Genomic DNA, 23412 nt, shown 5'->3' on the forward strand with positions numbered 1-23412 from the left:
CCCTCTCACTCACTGGGAGAGCGAGGGACAGGGCTGGGAGCCAAACAGGTGTGCTGCATGCCAACATCCTTAGAAGTACCATGTGGATAGGAGCTGAGTGAAGAGGGATGACCTAATCAGTCTGCTGCAGGTCTGTCACTGACCAGTCAGCAGACTGGGAGTAGACAGTGATCACCTCTTTTCTTTAACCGTACATGGTGTCATTCACGTGGCTATGCTATTTGAAGGGGCTGTGAAGATCTCAGGACTGAATGAAAAAATACATAAATTCTTTGGCAGGTGAAACAGCTCTCACATGCATTTACTCTGCATATTAGAAGTTTTCATTGAGTTTAGCTTTAAAATACCCACAAAAGATCTAGAAAACTACTTTTGAATACAAATAAAATAAAGCCACTTGACCCCCTTTGTAAAAATAAAACTTTGCATTAGTTTTCGAAGCATTATGTTTACTTCAAGACAACCAGCAGCTAAACATTAACATAGAAAGTTTATAATCATTAAGCATTTTAATTTACTATTCTAGACGTACGTAGAATTCCCAGCAAATACAAATGACAACATAGGCAAATCCACAAAAAAGTTGAGGGAGGGATTGATGAACCTAGTCTTCCTGCAAAAAGAGGAAGCTATTCACAGATCTAGCAAAACCTTCACATAAAACAGGGAGATAAATCTTTACAACAGGGGATTTATCAAGGTAAATGTTGCAGCTGGCAAGGGACAAAAGATTCTCTGAAAGCATTTAAGCATTGATGGATTGATTAAGGGGACCAATAGCAAGATGTGGCCTGTGGGTCTTGCATGCTAATTTTAGACTTCTATAATTACAGATTTGTTTGTTAATTTGCACAGTGGAACATTTTGTACAGGAAGCCTTTTATCCCTTTTTCTGGTTTAACCACAGTGTTGTGTTTCAAAATGACAAAGCGGTCAAGTCTCCTCTTCACCATCTGAAAAAACTCCACGTTCTGCCCATCTTTCTGCATATCGCCTTTGATTTGGCGAATTCTCCTTATTTACATATAATGACCTGGTCTGCAATCTATTTCTGGCTGACCTGAAAACCAAAATCATGCTTAAAGAGCAAATATGGTGGAGCTGAACAAGTGCAATTTCCCACTAGTTCTTCAGAGTTGTCTGGCATTTTGCCACTGTTCACATATAAACAATAGCACACAAGGCAAAGCCTTTCTCTGCATCTCTGGTTTACAGATGTGTGCATTCCTGGGCAGTTTGCAAAGTTCAAAGACAGACTCTTTACTGAAGAAGAGGCAGATTTAAACTGTAAAACAGACATTAGCGGTCAGGGTGGGGTTTCAGTCAGTCAAGTTGTGTGACATCACACAGGCCATAGGTGGAAATTACAACTAATTATGAAATAAATCTGTCTCAGGATGCGTCTCCCTGCCCCTATTTAGCAATGCCTTGTCCTGCAATAGAATTGAGAAACGTTACATAGTTGGTAAGGTTGTGTGCGTGTAGAAAATAATTTCCCATATCCCCGTATATTGTTTTCGCTAGGATGCACATCCAAGTTCCCCAATGTAACTTTTTCTCCTCACAAAAGTTCTGAAGAGATACAAGGGAGTCTTCTGAAACTAGTGGTCACTGTGATTGGTTATCGTAGTGATCATATGATCGGGACCCCACCCTACTGGCTCCAGATTGTTACTTTGAGACCAGGAGCTGTCGGCAACAGCTCAGTCTCAGTGCTGGGTGCGCACAATCGAGTCCACTCCTAGCACAAACATACAGTTGTGCTCAAAAGTTTGCATATCCTGGCTGAAATTGTGAAATCTTGGCATTTATATTGAAAATATGACTAATCATGCCAAAAAAATGTCTTTTATTTAAACGATAGTGATCACATGAAGCCATTTATTATCACATCGTTTTATGGCTCCTTTTAAAATCATGATAACAGAAATCATCTAAATGGCCCTGATTAAAAGTTTACATACCCTGGAATGTTTGGCCTTGGTACAGACACAGAAGGTGGCACACACAGGTTAAAATGGCTATTAAAGGTTAATTTGCCACATTTGTGGCTTTTTAAATTGCAATTTGTGTCTGTGTATAAATAGTCAATGTGTTTGTTAGTTCTCACATGGATGCACTAAACAGGCTAGATACTAAGCCATGGGGAGCAGAAAAGAACAGTCAAATAACCTGCGTAATAAGGTAATGAAACTTTACAAAGATGGAAAAGGATATAAAAAAAGATATCCAAAGCCTTGAATATGCCAGTCATTACCGTTCAATAAGAAGTGGAAAATTTGGGGATCTCTTGATACCAAGCCAAGGTCAGGTAGATCAAGAAAAATTTCAGCCACAACTGCCCCAGGAATTGTTCGGGAAACAAAGAAAAACCCACAGGTAACCTCAGGAGAAATACAGGCTGCTCTGGAAAAAGATGGTGTGGTTGTTTTTAAGGAGTACAATACGATGATACTTGAACAAAAAGAGCTGCATGGTCAAGTCGCCAGAAAGAAGCCTTTACTGCACCAGTTACACAAAAAATCCTGGTTACAATATGCCCAACAACACCTTGACCATGCCTCATTGGGCTTTTTTGTGGCATTGGCGCAGTAAAGGCTTCCTTCTGGCAGCTCAACCATGCAGCTGCGTTTTGTTCAAGTATTGTTGAATTGTGCTCCTTAAAAACAACCACACCGTCTTTATGTAGAGTAGCCTGTATTTCTCCTGAGGTTAACTGTGGGTTTTTCTTTGTATCCTGGGCAATTCTTCCACCAGTTGTGGCTGCAATCTTTCTTGGTCTACCTGACCTTGGCTTGGTATCAAAAGAGCCACAAATTTTCCACTTCTTAATAAGGAATTAAACAGTACTGAATGGCATATTCAAGGCTTTGGGTATCTTTTTATATCCTTTTCCATCTTTATAAAGTTCCATTACTTTGTTACGCAGGTCTCTTGACGGTTCTTTTCTACCTCCTCATGGCGCAGTGTCTAGTCTGCTTAGTGCATCCAAGTGAGAGCTAACAAACTCTTTGACTATTTATACACAGACACTAATTGTGATTTAAAAAGCCAAAAATGTGAGAAATTAATGTTTAATTGCCATTTTAACCTGTGTGTGCCACCTTCTGTGTTTGTACCAAGGTCAAACATTCCAGGGTATGTAAACTTTTCATCAGGGCCATTTGGGTGACTTCTGTTATTATAATTTAAAAAGGATCCAAAAAACTATGTGATAATAAATGGCTTCATGCGATCACTATCCTTAAATAAAAGAGTTTTTGGCATGATCAGTCATATTTTCAATATGAATGCCAAAATGTCACAATTTCTGCCAGGGTATGCAAACTTTTGAGCACAACTGTAGGTCATATGTGTGGCAGCATGGCATAAGGACCAGTCAATGCTGCCACATATGTAAGCATACAGACGGTCTTAAGGGGTTGATTTTATATGCATATGGGAGCAGATGCATTTGCTCATTTCACACTGCAGCTCTGCTACACCATGATCATGCTTTACGGCTTCTTCTCGTCTATCAATCAGCCAACACTCTGAAAAAAAAGCACTCCATTTGTGGCCCATTTGCTATCCCAGCAGCTGCCAAGCGGAGAGTGTATGTGAAGCCAAGTCAAATACAGAGCTTCCTCTAGTGGGTACTCTGCAAATCTCTAGATTTATTGCAACAAGAACAAGCATGTAAAAAGTAAAAGCCACTTCAAATATTATTTTGCAGCAAACTCTATGAAAATTCCTCAAATGATATGCTCAATGAATATGCACTACACGTTCCCTTTAAGCAAGATGTATTTAAGCTTGCTGGTGTTGCAATGTACTTTCTTGAGGATGAACCTAGATAGCTTTTATTGGTTTGGCAAGCATTCTCTTGGGTTATCGCAGGCAAAGCAGAACAGCAAAACAAAAAAGAGAAGCTAGAAAATGATATAACTGTGCTAACCCCTCACTAATCTTTGGTGGCATTTCACCTTTTTTTTTTAAATTTTTTTTTTTTTTTTAACAACATTCCCATTAATGACCAAATATCCAAGTGCGTTGACTGCTGTGTCATGGCTGTGCCTTAAGATCTTTGTTTTCTCTCTAATTGTTGTACTAAAACGTTGCGTAACAATCTACACGAATGAAAATAAAAATAAGAACAGAAAGGAAGTCAAGATTGTTTTAATAGAAATTCCCTCTGGTAGCTTTGCCTGTTAAGTAAAAGAACACATGACTGAATGAGGACACCTCATGCAAACTGCCCCACACGCTACATAAAAAGGATGACTCCGGTGTAGTGAAAAGCAGAAAACAACTTCGAAATGAGGAACTGTTTCATTGAGCAATTCATTTTTAGTAATAACTTTTCATGCAATAGGAGATCAGTCTGACAGCACACCTTGCACAGAAAATAGGGGGGACCCCATTGTATCATGGGAGTTTATTTTTCTTGGCCAAGATCTGCTCGATACAAATATGAAATGCTGAGGAGATGCAGGCAGAGGGCTACTCTATTCATAAGGAAAATGAGACAGCTGGCAGCAATCCAGGTGGGCTCACCACCAGTGCCAGCAAGAATGTCTCTGGTACAGTACCTAGTACAGCAGCAGGACATCATTATATAAAGCCCTTTCTGCTACACCAAGGATCTAGGCATGCCCTTACACGTGCTATCTATCTCCCTTTTGGTTTATCATGAATGCTGCTACCAGACTCTTCCACCCTACTCTGCCAACCCTTCCACTGGTTTCCACTCCCTCAAAGAATAATTCAAAATTCTAACCTCTGTCCTAAACGACAGGGGTTGGACAAAAATACGGAAATTCTTTTGCTTCTGCTGTATGAGGAGACACCTAGTGAACAGGTGGAAAGCCTCACTTTTGTCATTCACTGCATGCACTGCTAATAATACAGTGTCATGTCAGAGCTTACCAAGTTTCAAAGAGGACAAACTGTTGGCTTAGCTGGTGCCTCTGTGACTGAAGTTGACAATTTGCGTTGTCGTGAGGTACATTATCAAAGATTATGATGGCAAATTCAGTTTCTGGTAAAATATTGTCTGCCAAGCATAAGCGCGGTCGGCATGGTCAACTGATCGAAAGAGACAAAAGTATGCAGGGATTGTGACCCGGAATAAGAAAACGGCTGCAAAAATGACTGCAGAGCTCAATCTTATGCCCTGTACACACGGTCGGATTTTCTGACGGAAAATGTGTGATAGGACCTTGTTGTCGGAAATTCCGACCGTGTGTGGGCTCCATCACACATTTTCCATCGGAATTTCCGACACACAAAGTTTGAGAGCTTGCTATAAAATTTTCCGACAACAAAATCCGTTGTCAGAAATTCCGATCGTGTGTACACAAATCCGACGCACAAAGTGCCACGCATGCTCAGAATAAATTAAGAGACGAAAGCTATTGGCTACTGCCCCGTCTATAGTCCCGACGTACGTGTTTTACGTCACCACGTTCAGAACGATCGGATTTTCCGACAACTTTGTTTGACCGTGTGTGTGCAAGACAAGTTTGAGCCAAAATCCGTCGGAAAAAATCCATGGATTTTGTTGTCGGAATGTCCGATCAATGTCTGACCCTGTGTACGGGGCATAAGTCTTCCAAAGCCCAGGTCCACAAAAACTGTGCAGAGGGAACTCCTTAAAGTGGACCCATGTACCCAGTGAAGTGAACAGCCTCTGATACACAGAGATGAAACGAACTCCCTACATACATTTTACATGTATATCTGCAGTCTTCATCTTTATATACTGTTTAGAAAGTGCACATCGTGTTAGGAGATTTTCTCTTCCTGGTTAGCACTGCAGTGAAGCCTGGGCATACAGCCAAGACAGCGGATTGGAGGAAAGGCATACACTCCCTCTCCTCATAGGTAGAGACTTTCAGCTCGGTTTGTTGAATTATTCAGCTCCGTGCTAATCTATTTGTAGCATCCCCCCAACACAAAGCTCCTTTTATCATATGTGACGGAGAACTTGTCAGGAATTATCAGGCTGATAACAGAATATCGAAGCAGGAGACAGCTACAGGACATAGTGCTTTGAAGAGATAACAATGCAGATATATGTGCCCAGCTCAAATTTCATGAATTGGGTTTTCATCCACTCTAAGACTACTTTAAAAAGTGTGTAAAGCGCCTCTCCTGTCACTCCAGTGTGAAAGCCCGACTGCTTTCACACTGGAGAGGTGCGCTTGTGGAACATTAAAAAAAGATTGTGCACGCAGCATCTTTGGGGCGGTTTAGGAGCGGTGAATACACCGCTTTAAAAACGCCCCTTCCCATTGAAATGAATGGGCACCGCTGCTGAAGCGACTGCAAAGCGCTTTGGCAGCAGCACTTTGCGGGTGCTATAACCCCTACTTCGGCCAGTAGCTGGGGTTAAAAGCGCCCCGCTAGCGGTCTAAAAGCGCTGCTAAAACTAGCGGCGCTTTACCACGACACTCTCACCGCCCCAGTGTGAAAGTGCCCTAAGCAAAACATTCACGAGCGAGAGGAAATTGCCAACCCACTAGTGACTGATAATAATGCTCAGAAGAGGAGAGAGTGCTGCAGAACGCAAAAATCGTGGACTATCGATCAACGGAAGATTGTTATATGGTCTGATGAACCGAGCTTCACACTTTTTGACAACCACCAGACATGTTTACGTGTGGCAAACACTGTCCCAAGCTTACGACCAGGACTGTCTTGTGCTAATGGTAAAGCATAACGGCGGTGCAATCATGGTTTCAGCAGCCATTTCTTGGTGATCTGCAGGCCCCATCATTACCTTGAAAGTTAGAGTCTGTGCCAGCGACTATGTACAAATTGTGGCCAACCATATGCACCCTATGGTGCAGACATTTACCAAGATAATGGTCCGATTCACACAACTGGTATTGTCAAATCTTGGTTTGACGAGTATACAGTCTCGCACCTTCCCTGGACGCTGCATTCGCCAGACATCAATATAATAGAGCCACTATGGTCAATGTTCGGGCTCATTTTCTGCCTCTAGCATCTCTGGAAAAACTAGAATGATTTTTGCATAAAGACTGGTATTAGATTCCATTATCCAAGACTTTTTTTATTTATCAACTCCCAAGAGAATTCAGGCAGTCTTGGATGCCAAAGGCAGTCCAACCCATGTTAGGTAACGATTTAGAAGCTGTACCTGGTCAGGGACAGCCTATCCATTAAAGATGCATGGGTGATACCCCCCCCTATCCATGCGTTTTGTTTTTTTTGAGGCACCTGATTAGAGCCGGAGGCTCTAATAGGCTTCAAAATAGGGTAGGCTCCAGGGACAGAGAATGCAAACTGAGCCCACACAGGTGTGTTACAATAGCGAATGAACATTCACTATTAAGTATATAAATGGGTGGTGCTGCGCTGATCCTAAATAGAGTGGTGTAGCTTAAGTGGTAGGCGTCACCAAAAAAATATTCAAATGGTGCGTAGTGCTAACCAGAAACGTATAAATGTCATAACCTTAAAAAAAATCTTCATAAAAACACTTATATAAAAAACTTATATCACCGTGGTGTATGACTGACTAAATCAGTAACAGAACAATACTTAATGCAGTGCAGGTAAGTTGTGATTTAAGCTATGTGCACACACAGCTCATGAAAAGTGACATTGTGCAATGTGCAATACAATACAATATAAGTGACAGTATGCTAAAACTTCACACAGAGTGCAAAAAATAAAAAAAAGATCAAAATTAGATACAATATGAATGTCCCAAATAAGGAAATACTTGTTGCAAATAAAGGAAATACTTGTTGCAAATAAAGTCCTTTTGTGAAAAAATATATATATGTGACAGCAGCGTCCAAGCATGCAGACGTTGCAAATAAAGTGCTCAAAAGTGAATCACATCTGGTGTATCTTCGTGTGCAAACACACAGGTGGGTATTGGCCCCTTACCTTAAGGTAATAGGGCAAAAGCATATAGCCACACAGAGCCTTTATGGTATCCACCTGGGGGTTCCAGCGCTTCCCTCACAGTCCTAGATCCTGGGACATGGTTCCCTCAGATACAGTGCGGGGGGGTATGTAAAATAATAAGGCAAGAAGGGACCCAATAGTGTAACACCGTTTGATATGAATAGCTTGTTTATTGGAAGAAAATATAGGTACTCACGTTTAAAACAGTGAACAGCGATTTAATCCGACGAGCAGCGAGCTCGTATGTTTCTATCAGTATCTGCAGCCTGTCCCTTCCCTACGCGTGACGTCACACCACACGTGACTTCAAAATCTATCGCTTGTAGTATTCTACAAGCTTTCACCTAGTATAGATTCCATAAGAGGGGGGTTGTGGTGCACATTATCCCCTTTCCGCTACGATACGAGAACCGTGGGAATGCAAATTAATTATCACACAGCTAACTACATCTAGTCTGTGGAGATTCCTATTCGTTTGTTCTTCTGTTTTGGTTTTAATTTAGAACCGGCATCTGTTTTTCTCTGCTGACAGTTTAAGGAGCTGGAATGGGCTGCAGACTGCCTATTGGCCCTATAAGTCAGCTGATGCCTCACATCCATGTACATCATAAGCGGAACTAGCGCCTTATGATCCCCAGGAAAATGGCCACCGCACTACAATACATTAGACTTCGGCAAAATGGCCGCCCATTGTCGGCCAATGTTAAACTATTTAAGGACACTTTTCTAGCCTGTACTTATCCCCTGATGAAGTCACGTGTGGTGTGAGGTCACACGTAGGGACGGGACAGGCTGCAGATACTGATAGAAACATACGAGCTCGCCGCTCGTCGGATTAAATCGCTGTTCACTGTTTTAAATGTGAGTACCTATATTTTCTTCCAATAAACAAGCTATTCATATCAAATGGTGTTACACTATTGGGTCCCTTCTTGCCTTATTATTTTACATACCCCCCCGCACTGTATCTGAGGGAACCATGTCCCAGGATCTAGGACGGTGAGGGAAGCACTGGAACCCCCAGGTGGATACCATAAAGGCTCTGTGTGGCTATATGCTTTTGCCCTATTACCTTAAGGTAAGGGGCCAATACCCACCTGTGTGTTTGCACACGAAGATACACCAGATGTGATTCACTTTTGAGCACTTTATTTGCAACGTCTGCATGCTTGGACGCTGCTGTCACATATATATTTTTTCACAAAAGGACTTTATTTGCAACAAGTATTTCCTTTATTTGCAACATGTATTTCCTTATTTGGGACATTCATATTGTATCTAATTTGGGATCTTTTTTCTATTTTTTGCACTCTGTGTGAAGTTTTAGCATACTGTCACTTATATTGTATTGTATTGCACATTGCACAATGTCACTTTTCATGAGCTGTGTGTGCACATAGCTTAAATCACAACTTACCTGCACTGCATTAAGTATTGTTCTGTTACTGATTTAGTCAGTCATACACCACGGTGATATAAGTTTTTTATATAAGTGTTTTTATGAAGATTTTTTTAAGATTATGACATTTATACGTTTCTGGTTAGCACTACGCACCATTTGAATATTTTTTTGGTGACGCCTACCACTTAAGCTACACCACTCTATTTAGGATCAGCGCAGCACCACCCATTTATATACTTATTATTAAGGTCAGGTGTATACCAGAATCGGTGCTAGCAGCTTTTCCACCCTCAGCCTACTCTCATATCTGATAGCGCAGGAATAATCTCTTTAATATTAACATTCACTATTGTAATGCCCCGTACACACGGTCGGATTTTCCGATGGAAAATGTCCGATCGGAGTGTGTTGTCGGAAATTCCGACCATGTGTGGGCTCCATCGGACATTTTCCATCGGATTTTCCGACACACAAAGTTGGAGAGCAGGAGATAAAATTTTCCGACAACAAAATCCGTTGTCGGAAATTCCAATCGTGTGTACACAAATCCGACGGACAAAGTGCCACGCATGCTCAGAATAAATAAAGAGATGAAAGCTATTGGCCACTGCCCCGTTTATAGTCCCGACGTACGTGTTTTACGTCACCGCGTTTAGAACGATCGGATTTTCTGACAACTTTGTGCGACCGTGTGTAGACAAAACAAGTTTGAGCCAACATTCGTTGGACAAAATCCTAGGATTTTGTTGTCGGAATGTCCGAACAAAGTCCGACCGTGTGTACGCCCTATAACACTGATCCTCCTCCCAGCCAATCAGGAAGCGGGTCTTGAGACCCGGCACCCGATTGGCTGAAAGGACAGGCAGTTCTATTGGACACCTAGGAAGATGGGAGGAGCCCCACGGTGGAAGCCGTCGTGATGGAGGAGGACACAGGAGCCGCTGCCCACTGCCACCTAGATGCCTCTGACTGTGGGAATCATGCTTGTAACTGTCTGCCTTGCAATGCCTCATGGTACTTCTAGCTCCGCAACAGCTGGAGGGCCGCCAGTTTGAAACCTGTGCTCTAGAACCTTTCCCTTCCTCTGGTACGCCTTACCCCTACCTGTCCAGCTATCTCCTACTCTGTCCGCCTTTAGGCGATCCGTGAAAACTGATCTCTTCAGGTAAGCCTATCTTGCCTCCATCTAATAAATTGTACTTTTACTTTATCCCTTAACTCCTATAACCTTGTAAGCACTCACAAGTAGGGTCCTTTGAATCTTCCTGTATTGAATTGCATTATAACTGTACTGTCTTCCTTTATTTTATGAAGCACTGTGCAAACTGTTGGCACCATATAAATCATGTATAGTAATATAATAATAGTAAGGCTGAATTTTACAGAAAAAGGGTTGCCAGAATGAGCCATTTAATCATGCCATAATTTATTTTTTAAAATGCATGTTCCAGAGCAGTCGCCTTCATTTTTGGTTCACTACTTGACTAGTCACTGGCCTAGGAGAAGAAACTGCTGATTGGGTGTTGGACACTTGATATGTACACTTTTTCTGGACCAATGATTTAGTAGTGAAGCAAGCATGAAAATTACGGCCCTGTGACTTGACTTCCTAAAAATCAGCTGACTTCTTTTAGAAATCTAACCTAACTGACTCGCTTTAAAAAGATTTTGCTATAGCAGTATATAAAACCTAAAAAAGAATAGATCAGTGGTGGTCAACGTGAAAATAATGGAAGGGTCACAAGCACAGACCTGACGTTTCCAGAGGGCTGCATAGCAACATGTTTTCGTGTGTTGAGGGGCATTGCTTCAAATTAGGCAGCCCAATCAAAATTACTAGGATTTAACCCACCTCAACACCTAAAAATGTTGGTACTGCAATGCACACTAACAGAAAGTTGGAGTCATCATTGGTGTCTGTGACCACAGTATCCTCAACCATTGAGGTCTTCATCTGAAATAATAATCCCCAGTACTGGTGTCAGTGACTGCAATAACCGCCTCAGCATTGGTGTCAGTGACCGCACAAACAACCACAGTAAGAACACCCAGCACTGGTGTCAGTGATTAACCTCAGCATTGGTGTCAGTGATTGCAATAAACACTCCAATCATTGGTGTCAGTGACCACAATAATTACACAATGATTACCACTAGCATTAGTGTCAGTGGCCAAAATAATAAGTGACTGCAGTAATAACCCCCATCATTGGTGTCAATGATAACAATAATAAACCCACATTTGTGTCACAGATCACAATAAAAAAAAAACTGCATTGGTATAACAGTGATTTCAATAATACAGCCCCAGCACTAATGTCTGTTATCCCCAGCAATAGTGGCAGTGCTGTTAGCCCCCTACTACACTGGTGTTCAGTAGCAGTGCTATTTTTTTGCTCCCCTGTATAGGCGGTCAGTGCACTGGCAGTGAAAAGTAACACACCCAACCCGGAATGGAGGTTGGTGCAGTCAGCGGTAGTGAAAAGTCAGCAAAATCAGTGGCAGTGTAATTTACAGTGCATCTACACTATATTACCAAAAGTATTGGGACACCTGCTTATATATATATATATATATATATATATATATACACATACACATACACACACACACACACACACACACACACATAACTTTATTGGCACCCCAGTCTTAGGTGCAGGGTTCAATATTGAGTTGGCCCACCCTTTGCATATAGCCACACAGAGCCTTTATGGTATCCACCTGGGGGTTCCAGCGCTTCCCTCACAGTCCTAGATCCTGGGACATGGTTCCCTCAGATACAGTGCGGGGGGGTATGTAAAATAATAAGGCAAGAAGGGACCCAATAGTGTAACACCGTTTGATATGAATAGCTTGTTTATTGGAAGAAAATATAGGTACTCACGTTTAAAACAGTGAACAGCGATTTAATCCGACGAGCAGCGAGCTCGTATGTTTCTATCAGTATCTGCAGCCTGTCCCTTCCCTACGCGTGACGTCACACCACACGTGACTTCAAAATCTATCGCTTGTAGTATTCTACAAGCTTTCACCTAGTATAGATTCCATAAGAGGGGGGTTGTGGTGCACATTATCCCCTTTCCGCTACGATACGAGAACCGTGGGAATGCAAATTAATTATCACACAGCTAACTACATCTAGTCTGTGGAGATTCCTATTCGTTTGTTCTTCTGTTTTGGTTTTAATTTAGAACCGGCATCTGTTTTTCTCTGCTGACAGTTTAAGGAGCTGGAATGGGCTGCAGACTGCCTATTGGCCCTATAAGTCAGCTGATGCCTCACATCCATGTACATCATAAGCGGAACTAGCGCCTTATGATCCCCAGGAAAATGGCCACCGCACTACAATACATTAGACTTCGGCAAAATGGCCGCCCATTGTCGGCCAATGTTAAACTATTTAAGGACACTTTTCTAGCCTGTACTTATCCCCTGATGAAGTCACGTGTGGTGTGAGGTCACACGTAGGGACGGGACAGGCTGCAGATACTGATAGAAACATACGAGCTCGCCGCTCGTCGGATTAAATCGCTGTTCACTGTTTTAAATGTGAGTACCTATATTTTCTTCCAATAAACAAGCTATTCATATCAAATGGTGTTACACTATTGGGTCCCTTCTTGCCTTATTATTTTACATACCCCCCCGCACTGTATCTGAGGGAACCATGTCCCAGGATCTAGGACGGTGAGGGAAGCACTGGAACCCCCAGGTGGATACCATAAAGGCTCTGTGTGGCTATATGCTTTTGCCCTATTACCTTAAGGTAAGGGGCCAATACCCACCTGTGTGTTTGCACACGAAGATACACCAGATGTGATTCACTTTTGAGCACTTTATTTGCAACGTCTGCATGCTTGGACGCTGCTGTCACATATATATTTTTTCACAAAAGGACTTTATTTGCAACAAGTATTTCCTTTATTTGCAACATGTATTTCCTTATTTGGGACATTCATATTGTATCTAATTTGGGATCTTTTTTCTATTTTTTGCACTCTGTGTGAAGTTTTAGCATACTGTCACTTATATTGTATTGTATTGCACATTGCACAATGTCACTTTTCATGAGCTGTGTGTGCACATAGCTTAAATCACAACTTACCTGCACTGCATTAAGTATTGTTCTGTTACTGATTTAGTCAGTCATACACCACGGTGATATAAGTTTTTTATATAAGTGTTTTTATGAAGATTTTTTTAAGATTATGACATTTATACGTTTCTGGTTAGCACTACGCACCATTTGAATATTTTTTTGGTGACGCCTACCACTTAAGCTACACCACTCTATTTAGGATCAGCGCAGCACCACCCATTTATATACTTATTATTAAGGTCAGGTGTATACCAGAATCGGTGCTAGCAGCTTTTCCACCCTCAGCCTACTCTCATATCTGATAGCGCAGGAATAATCTCTTTAATATTAACATTCACTATTGTAATGCCCCGTACACACGGTCGGATTTTCCGATGGAAAATGTCCGATCGGAGTGTGTTGTCGGAAATTCCGACCATGTGTGGGCTCCATCGGACATTTTCCATCGGATTTTCCGACACACAAAGTTGGAGAGCAGGAGATAAAATTTTCCGACAACAAAATCCGTTGTCGGAAATTCCAATCGTGTGTACACAAATCCGACGGACAAAGTGCCACGCATGCTCAGAATAAATAAAGAGATGAAAGCTATTGGCCACTGCCCCGTTTATAGTCCCGACGTACGTGTTTTACGTCACCGCGTTTAGAACGATCGGATTTTCTGACAACTTTGTGCGACCGTGTGTAGACAAAACAAGTTTGAGCCAACATTCGTTGGACAAAATCCTAGGATTTGTTGTCGGAATGTCCGAACAAAGTCCGACCGTGTGTACGCCCTATAACACTGATCCTCCTCCCAGCCAATCAGGAAGCGGGTCTTGAGACCCGGCACCCGATTGGCTGAAAGGACAGGCAGTTCTATTGGACACCTAGGAAGATGGGAGGAGCCCCACGGTGGAAGCCGTCGTGATGGAGGAGGACACAGGAGCCGCTGCCCACTGCCACCTAGATGCCTCTGACTGTGGGAATCATGCTTGTAACTGTCTGCCTTGCAATGCCTCATGGTACTTCTAGCTCCGCAACAGCTGGAGGGCCGCCAGTTTGAAACCTGTGCTCTAGAACCTTTCCCTTCCTCTGGTACGCCTTACCCCTACCTGTCCAGCTATCTCCTACTCTGTCCGCCTTTAGGCGATCCGTGAAAACTGATCTCTTCAGGTAAGCCTATCTTGCCTCCATCTAATAAATTGTACTTTTACTTTATCCCTTAACTCCTATAACCTTGTAAGCACTCACAAGTAGGGTCCTTTGAATCTTCCTGTATTGAATTGCATTATAACTGTACTGTCTTCCTTTATTTTATGAAGCACTGTGCAAACTGTTGGCACCATATAAATCATGTATAGTAATATAATAATAGTAAGGCTGAATTTTACAGAAAAAGGGTTGCCAGAATGAGCCATTTAATCATGCCATAATTTATTTTTTAAAATGCATGTTCCAGAGCAGTCGCCTTCATTTTTGGTTCACTACTTGACTAGTCACTGGCCTAGGAGAAGAAACTGCTGATTGGGTGTTGGACACTTGATATGTACACTTTTTCTGGACCAATGATTTAGTAGTGAAGCAAGCATGAAAATTACGGCCCTGTGACTTGACTTCCTAAAAATCAGCTGACTTCTTTTAGAAATCTAACCTAACTGACTCGCTTTAAAAAGATTTTGCTATAGCAGTATATAAAACCTAAAAAAGAATAGATCAGTGGTGGTCAACGTGAAAATAATGGAAGGGTCACAAGCACAGACCTGACGTTTCCAGAGGGCTGCATAGCAACATGTTTTCGTGTGTTGAGGGGCATTGCTTCAAATTAGGCAGCCCAATCAAAATTACTAGGATTTAACCCACCTCAACACCTAAAAATGTTGGTACTGCAATGCACACTAACAGAAAGTTGGAGTCATCATTGGTGTCTGTGACCACAGTATCCTCAACCATTGAGGTCTTCATCTGAAATAATAATCCCCAGTACTGGTGTCAGTGACTGCAATAACCGCCTCAGCATTGGTGTCAGTGACCGCACAAACAACCACAGTAAGAACACCCAGCACTGGTGTCAGTGATTAACCTCAGCATTGGTGTCAGTGATTGCAATAAACACTCCAATCATTGGTGTCAGTGACCACAATAATTACACAATGATTACCACTAGCATTGGTGTCAGTGGCCAAAATAATAAGTGACTGCAGTAATAACCCCCATCATTGGTGTCAATGATAACAATAATAAACCCACATTTGTGTCACAGATCACAATAAAAAAAAAACTGCATTGGTATAACAGTGATTTCAATAATACAGCCCCAGCACTAATGTCTGTTATCCCCAGCAATAGTGGCAGTGCTGTTAGCCCCCTACTACACTGGTGTTCAGTAGCAGTGCTATTTTTTTGCTCCCCTGTATAGGCGGTCAGTGCACTGGCAGTGAAAAGTAACACACCCAACCCGGAATGGAGGTTGGTGCAGTCAGCGGTAGTGAAAAGTCAGCAAAATCAGTGGCAGTGTAATTTACAGTGCATCTACACTATATTACCAAAAGTATTGGGACACCTGCTTATATATATATATATATATATATATATATATATATACACATACACATACACATACACACACACACACACACACACACACACATAACTTTATTGGCACCCCAGTCTTAGGTGCAGGGTTCAATATTGAGTTGGCCCACCCTTTGCAGCTATAACAGCTTCAACTCTTCTGGGAAGGCTGTCCACAAGGTTTAGGAATATGTGTCTATGGGAATTTGACCACTCTTCCAGAAGCTCATTTGTGAGGTCAGGCACTGATGTGGATAAGCAGGCCTGGCTCACAGCCCCTGCTCTAATTCATCCCAAAGTGTTTCTATGGGGTTGAGGTCAGGCCAGTCAAGTTCCTCCACCCCAAACCTGCTCATCCATGTCTTTATTGACCTTGTTTGTGCACAGTATCCATCATACAGTACAGTACAAAAGTTTTAGGAAGGTGTAAAGAAATGCTATAAAGTAAGAATGCTTTCAAAAATATATACTGTATATTTTAATGGTTTATTTTTATCAATTTACAAAATGCAAAGAGAGCGAACAGAAGAAAATAATATTTTGGCTTCAATCCAGCATCAATTCTTAAATTGTCACACTTTGTACAATTGCACAAAGTCAGGGATTTTGTAGGATTAGAGTCAGGTGTATGATTAACCAATTACACCAAGCATGTGCTAATGATCATCAATTTCATATGCAAGTTAAAAAACAATAAAAGGGGTTGTAAACCCTCTTTTTTTTTTTTTAAATAACAAACATGTCATACTTACCTCCACTATGCAGTTCATTTTGCACAGAGTGACCCCGAACCTCCTCTTCTGGGGTCCCTCAGCGGCACTGGTGGCTCCTCCCCGCATCGAGTGTCCATGTTGGAGAAGTGCTCTCCTTTTTGGACACCCGTGCGGACGCGTGCCCAAATCCCGCATCTGTGTCTGTGGAGAACTCGGCCCCGCCCCCCCTGGCGCCAGGTCATTGGATTTGATTGACAGCAGCAGGAGCCAATGGCTGCGCTGCTATCAATCTATTCAATCAGGACACGAGACACCAGCTACAGGTGGTGCGCTCTTTCCCGGCCAGAGAAAGATCCGTGTCAGGTAAGTAAAATGGGGGGGGGGGCTGGAGCACTATAGAAGCACAGTGACAAGAAACAAGGTAGGTATATTGCATCAGCAAGGTCTCTTCCAGACAAAGATTTCAAAGCAGAATGGGGTTTCAAGATGTGCTGTTCAAGCCCTTTTGAAGAAGCACGAAGAAATAGGCAGGGTTAAGGACCGTAGACGCAGTGGTCAGCCACAGAAACGTTATGCAGCAGATGAAAGACACATCATACTTACTTTCCTTCGACATCAGAAGATGTCCAGCAGTGCCATCAACACAGAACTGGCAGAACTCCAGAGAAGTCTGTCCAGAAGTGGTCTTCATGAAAGAATTGTGTCCAAAAAACCATACATACAAAGTGGAAACTAGGCTAAGGGACTCAACTATGCACAAAAACATAGGAACTGGGGTGCAGAAAAATGTCAGCAGGTGCTCAGGACTGATGAGTTAATATATTAAATTTGGGCAGGATTTGGTCAGGATAAATGATGTCCTCAATGCTGAGAAATACAGACAGATACTTAACCATTATGTCATACTATCAGGGAGGCAGGTGATGACCCCAACTTTTTTCTGCAGAAGGGCAACAACCCCAAAACACACAGCCAATGTCATTAGGATCCATCTTCAGCATAAAGAACAAGCAGTACTGAAAGTGATGGTTTGGCCCCCACAGAGCACTTATCTCAACATCGAGTCTGACCGGGATCACATGCAGAGACAGAATGATGTGAGGGAGCCTACATCCACAGAATATCTGTGGTTATTTCTCAAAGATGTTTGGAACAACCTACCTGCCGAGTTCCTTCCAAAACAGAGTGCAAGATTACCTAGAAGAATTGATGCTGTTTTGAAGGTAAAAGGGTGGTCACAGCAAATATTGATTTGATTGTTCATTTAATTTCCATTTAGTTCATTGATAAAAATAAACTATTAACACTTCTCTCTTCATCTCTGGACTTGTTTCATCTCATCAATATATTTTTGTAAGTTGGGACTCCAGAGCTGAGACAGTATTATAAATGAGGTGTAACTAAATTTAGAATGCTATGTTTCCATGTTTAAGTTCTGGACCCTGGTTTCCCTTTACAGTGATAAAAGGACTTGGGATCTTGGCTATATGTGGAATGACAGAAATAGTACTATTTACATTTGCTTGTAATACATATATGGCCATCTACAGGCCTGCTTGTTTAAACTGAAACTTTACTGCTGCAGTGGTATCACTGAGCAGAGGGACCTCCTTTGGATGGTTTGCACTGGCCCACAAGTGTCTTTACCACCCCTGCAGAGAGCTGACAAGAATTTATTTCTATTTTGTCATATTTTCATGCTGTTGGTCAGGAATGATTTTAAAGACTAAAGCTGGGCAAAGAAGGTTAGTTTTTTAGTTCCTCCATCCACACAAGCAAGGTGGATGGTGTTATCCATCCCGCAGGGACATTGTATTCTGACGGCAGATCCCACTGCTGTCAGAATACACTGATCAGTGACTCCAGGCAACTGAATTTCAAGCAGTCTATGCCCTGCTTTTCTCTTATGTGAAGTTAAAGCAGATTTTTTCACCCCCTCCTACCTTAAGGTGGTGTCTGCACATTTCAGATACTCACCTATCCAGTGTTGTCCCGCTAAGATCCTCTCCTGCATGGCTACAACTCTGTCCCACTCTGCCATGTATTTTTTCTGACGTCATCAAGAGGCCTGCTGGCTTTTCATGGTTCAGTAGGCGGGCCTCCCAATGACGTGCCGATAGGCCCGCCTCCCCCTCCTTTTTAGAATGGAAGGCGATTTCTCCCGGGATATGTGATCACGTGCATATTTCAGGAGGGACAGCAGGGCAGTGTGCACATCATTCACCCCAAGGTGACTGATATGCACGGGGAGGTGGGGCCAGACTTTTTTGCCTAAGAAAACGGTAAAAAAAACAACAACAAAAAACAGTGCAAAACGTATAAAGGATGGAAGAAGGGGTGGAGTGGAGGGAACTAGTGGAAGAGGATGAAGGTCTGCTTTAAGATTTTTGCACCAACCAGAACATGAAGAATGATGGTATCAGAAAAGGGCAGGTCATCATATCATAAACTAAACCACAATTGTTTGGAAAGAGTCTAGAGGAGCGGTCATTTATAGTAACAAGTAGTAGACACTAGAAGTCCTGGCCCTTTTGCACATTAGGATGCACATGCTTTTACACAAAAGCATATTTCATGAACTGTCACTGAGCCAATAAAAATCAAATATTTGCATTGACTATATACACTTACCAGTAGGATGTGAGGCAGAGGCCAACAGGACAACACTGCAAGACACAAAATTGCAAACATTGTATGCATGTTTTCTCAGAACAAGATATTAAAGACATCCTACCATCTTCTACAGGACAAAATGCAAAAAAGATATGTCCCGGATATCCTGGTATGTTAGCTTTGTGGGCCTACTGTACAAACTACCTCCATTTCCTTTTTACAGTAGTTGCTCCATGTGTGTGAATATGAGTGTGCAGTCCAATATGTACAAGGATTAGCGCACATTGTCCTGTCCAACCCCTAATCTAACTTCCCCTTTTCCTCAAAATTGTAAGTAAACTGGAAGACACACTGGCTGTTACTCCTTCGTGCCTGGAAAAGAAAGCAAGAAATGCATTTCCACCAGCACAAAAAAAAAAGCTTTTAAGGTGTATCCAAGGGAAAATCCTTTAAAGACATATCTTTTTACAGGACCGAAAAAAAAAAAAAAAAAAAAAAAAAGCGAGGATGCGAGTTCAATCCTACATGTATATATGTCCTCCCACCCCACCCGGCCTCCATAATGCTTGTATTCTAGTAGGCTACCAGAAGGAGAACCCAACCTGAAATGTACTTAGGCTCTTGTGACGGAACTTTATGGAAGCAGCAGGGGGATATGGAATATATAGTCAAGACACAACAGGCCAGTCCTTGTTTAGCTTGTTTTGGGAGCATATTCCTTTATATAAACTGGATTCTCTTAGCTGAAGTCTAGAACAAAGAATTTAAACAGAAAATTCCAGTTGGAAACTCTAAACAGTTTCCTTACACTGATTATTGTAATCCTACCACATTCCTGCGGTTCTGAGCAATCAAACAGTCTGTCATGTATTAGCGAGAAATCCCTGCACATTCATTAAACTGCTGTGATATCACCTCATAACTTATTTCTCCACAAGCACGAGGGCAGCCACGCGGCCAGGCCTGGGAAACGCAATCCTGTTTGTTTAGTTTCCAGAATGAAGACAGCCAGTATTAAAAGAAAACATGCATTTGTAGATATAGTAGAATGTGCTAGAAAGGATTTGCCTCAGGGGAACTCGGCATATGTATAAATGTATCAATACTAAGAAAGTGAGAATAGCAAGTATTAACATAGCGCTCGCAATAATGTTCAGGAGGGCGATTATATATTACAGATTTTTATTTTCTATGGCCATTGATAAGAAATGTCAGGCATCATTATAGTCACAACATCTGAATATTGGTGTGAGAAAGTAAACAAATAAATTGGCTTTGCCTTTGAAAGTAGAAGTTGTTTCCATTATTTTTTGAGCTTGTATAGACGGGTTGTAGACTCAGAAGAGAATTAAATCTAATATATTTTCAGATGCCATCTGTTCTGCCTTGATTTTCCCTCCAGTTGTTAGAAAAAGTTGCTCCAAGCTACTTCTTAGTTGCACCAAGCTGCTTAAAGACACTTCTGTATTTCATTTAAAAACAGAAAAACTAGCCCCAATGGTGACAAATGAGCACAGAATATACAGAGACTGGCAATTCTAAAACAAATTATTTAGAAAAAAAAAGTAAATTCTATAAAACATCCAAATGCCACAAGCTGAAAAGGTGAACATGTGCGGTATTAAAATGTGCCAGTTTTAGAGTTGCAAAATGTAAGCGTACGATATAGTCCAATTTTCAGCTGTTCAAAAGGGCAAACCAGTTTAAAGATGATGCACAACTGTGAACTTACAGCTACTGTATGTCTATCCGTTATCTTGGATGCAAAAAGTAATATGAAACCTGGACACCTAATATCTTGACATAACAATCTGACACCCAAAAAAGTCCTGTCCCCATATGTTGGTTTTCAGTGGGACTATTTGTTTCTTGGCTGAGAAACTGAAAAATTCCATAAGCATACTTTATATATTGCAAAGTGTTCTGCGATATGGCAAACTGACTGAAGTTGTAGAAGTATTCACTTAGAAAGACACTGTCCTGATAGCATACATTAATATATTTCACCTATATTGTCACGTCGGAGCAGTTGTACAGGGTGTTAAAATATGACTGTGCAGTCCAATAGGCCCCAGAGTTTGACCACATCTACTGCGCTGTAACTGACGTCGTCAGATACACCTTCTCTCTTCCTAAGCAAGTTGGAAACTTGTCATTGTGCCAGCATAAAGAACTGGGGTGGAAGAGCAGAAAGAGCATGTGCACAAAGAGAAAAAGATATTCCAACATGACCATATTGCTATGTAAGGAAGATTGAGCCTGAAGCACCTGTGAAAAATTATGTTGAATACTTACCCAACTAGCAGGTGGCGAGTCAGATGTCCATTGTCATCCACAGCAACAGGTGAGACCTCCAGCATGTCCGATAGCATGTCAGCTGCTTTGCGCTGTGATTCCTCCTGCAAGCTGTTGTCCCAAACATATCCTGTAGTGGCATTGTTACATCTATCCAGCCCTGTTCAGGCATTGCTCTCGCTTTCCAGCCTTTTTCCAGTTGTCTGTGGTCTGCTGCAGTCCATCCTTCCTTGCAACTCTACTTATAGTCCAGTTCCAGGTTTTCTAACATGCACCAAACACCAACACCACTGGGAGTGTTCTAAGGGTATTTAAGCACCAGCCTTTTAACAGGCTGGCACTGTGTCCTCTTATCAGTTACCTCAGAGCTATAATATTGAAGCCTGCCAGTGCCTGATTGTTGCTGACCCAAAGTGCCTGACTACTCTCCTGTCTTTTACCCTACTGTTTATTTATTCCTGACCTGGACTGTCTGACTGTGCTCTGCTTGCTGTCTGCCTCGACCCCCACTTATACCTGACTACTCTCTCAACTAAGGCATTGTTTACTGTCTCCACACATCATGCTCCTCCATTCGTGTCACCTCTGTGGTCTCTGGTGGGGCAATCATGCGGGCCGCGACCAGGTGGCAGTGTGTAGAAAAGAAAGCAGGCTGCTACTAGGGTTCCAGGCCATTATCCCTTACAGGATGCTCTAGTGAAGACCCACTAGTATTTAGACTCCACACTCTGGATGAACCCACGTGTCCTGCCAACGGCACCATAACAGATCTAGAAGGTTTGATTCACCAACAGAGGAGGCCATTCATATGCAATACTCACAATATAAAGTATATTTGACAAAATTCACTATGTTTTCTCATTTCAGTTTATGTTAATAAAGATTATAGAAACAGTATATAGGTTATACCAACCTGAAGAAAATAGTTTATACACAGTTGGTCAAGGTAGTGATGGTATAAGTTTTAACTCATCAGTAGTGAAAGTCATTGATATAGATTAAAAATATGGAGTATATAGGCAATAGTCACCAACATTCCCGATTTCACCTTATGTTTGTTGGAGGCTGGGTTCACACTATCTTCGCATGTGGCTCACAGCAGGGGTTCGGTGCGTCCCCGTTCACTGTTTCAGGTACGATTTCAGCCCGAATTTTTGGCTGAATTTGGACCTGAAACGGACCAAAAGACGCACAGGGCTCCTGTGCAAATTCGCACTGGAGCCGCAGCGGAGATATGTGAACCGGCTCCATAGAGAGCCAGTCAAAATCTCCTGCTGTTGCTTAATGGATGTTCGCAAAAGTGTGAACCCAGCCTTAAACAATTATACACCACCCAAAAAAATATATAGATCATACTTACCTGAAAAAATAATTTATATACTGTTGATCAAGGTCACTGAGAAAAAGAAAAAGAAATAAAATGAGACGGCGGTCGCAAAAATGCTGGGTTATATATTGTTTGGATGCAGTGCTTATGCCATAATTATGTAATGTAAAAAGTAATAAGCAAAAAGCATAACTGCCCTTGGCAAGTACATATATTTCCTCACACCATTGTGTTGTATCCTTTGTTACTATTGTAGTATAATCCACACAGTTTAAGAATGTTTGTTTTTTAAGTTTGCTCCTCAGAGAAGGAACAAAGACAGTTCCAGTTTCCATTGTTAAGCAGCCCCAAATTGAATATAGCACAAAGTCCTGAGAGACAGAACTCATACTAATGTACATTTATATTTAGTTACCATTATTCATGTATACTACCTTAGCAAACTTGACTTCTGAGATTTCTGGAATACTCTGTAGCATCCT

The 23412-nt window shown here is 41.9% G+C and overlaps 1 protein-coding gene across 2 annotated transcripts in view; it reads right to left on the reverse strand.

Annotated features, from left to right (window-relative positions):
- TMEM241 (transmembrane protein 241) overlaps nt 1-23412 on the reverse strand; it is a 218584-nt gene that overhangs the window by 101998 nt on the left and 93174 nt on the right. For both annotated transcript variants that reach the window (XM_073631474.1, XM_073631475.1), the window contains exons 9-11: nt 23365-23410; nt 22964-22999; nt 19327-19361 (exon numbers count right to left, since the gene is read on the reverse strand). In XM_073631474.1, coding sequence (XP_073487575.1) covers nt 19327-19361; nt 22964-22999; nt 23365-23410 — 117 coding nt within the window. The remainder of the gene's footprint in view (nt 1-19326; nt 19362-22963; nt 23000-23364; nt 23411-23412) is intronic.

Source organism: Aquarana catesbeiana, linkage group LG05 (assembly GCF_042186555.1).
Source record: "Aquarana catesbeiana isolate 2022-GZ linkage group LG05, ASM4218655v1, whole genome shotgun sequence".
Taxonomy (NCBI): Eukaryota; Metazoa; Chordata; class Amphibia; order Anura; family Ranidae; genus Aquarana; species Aquarana catesbeiana.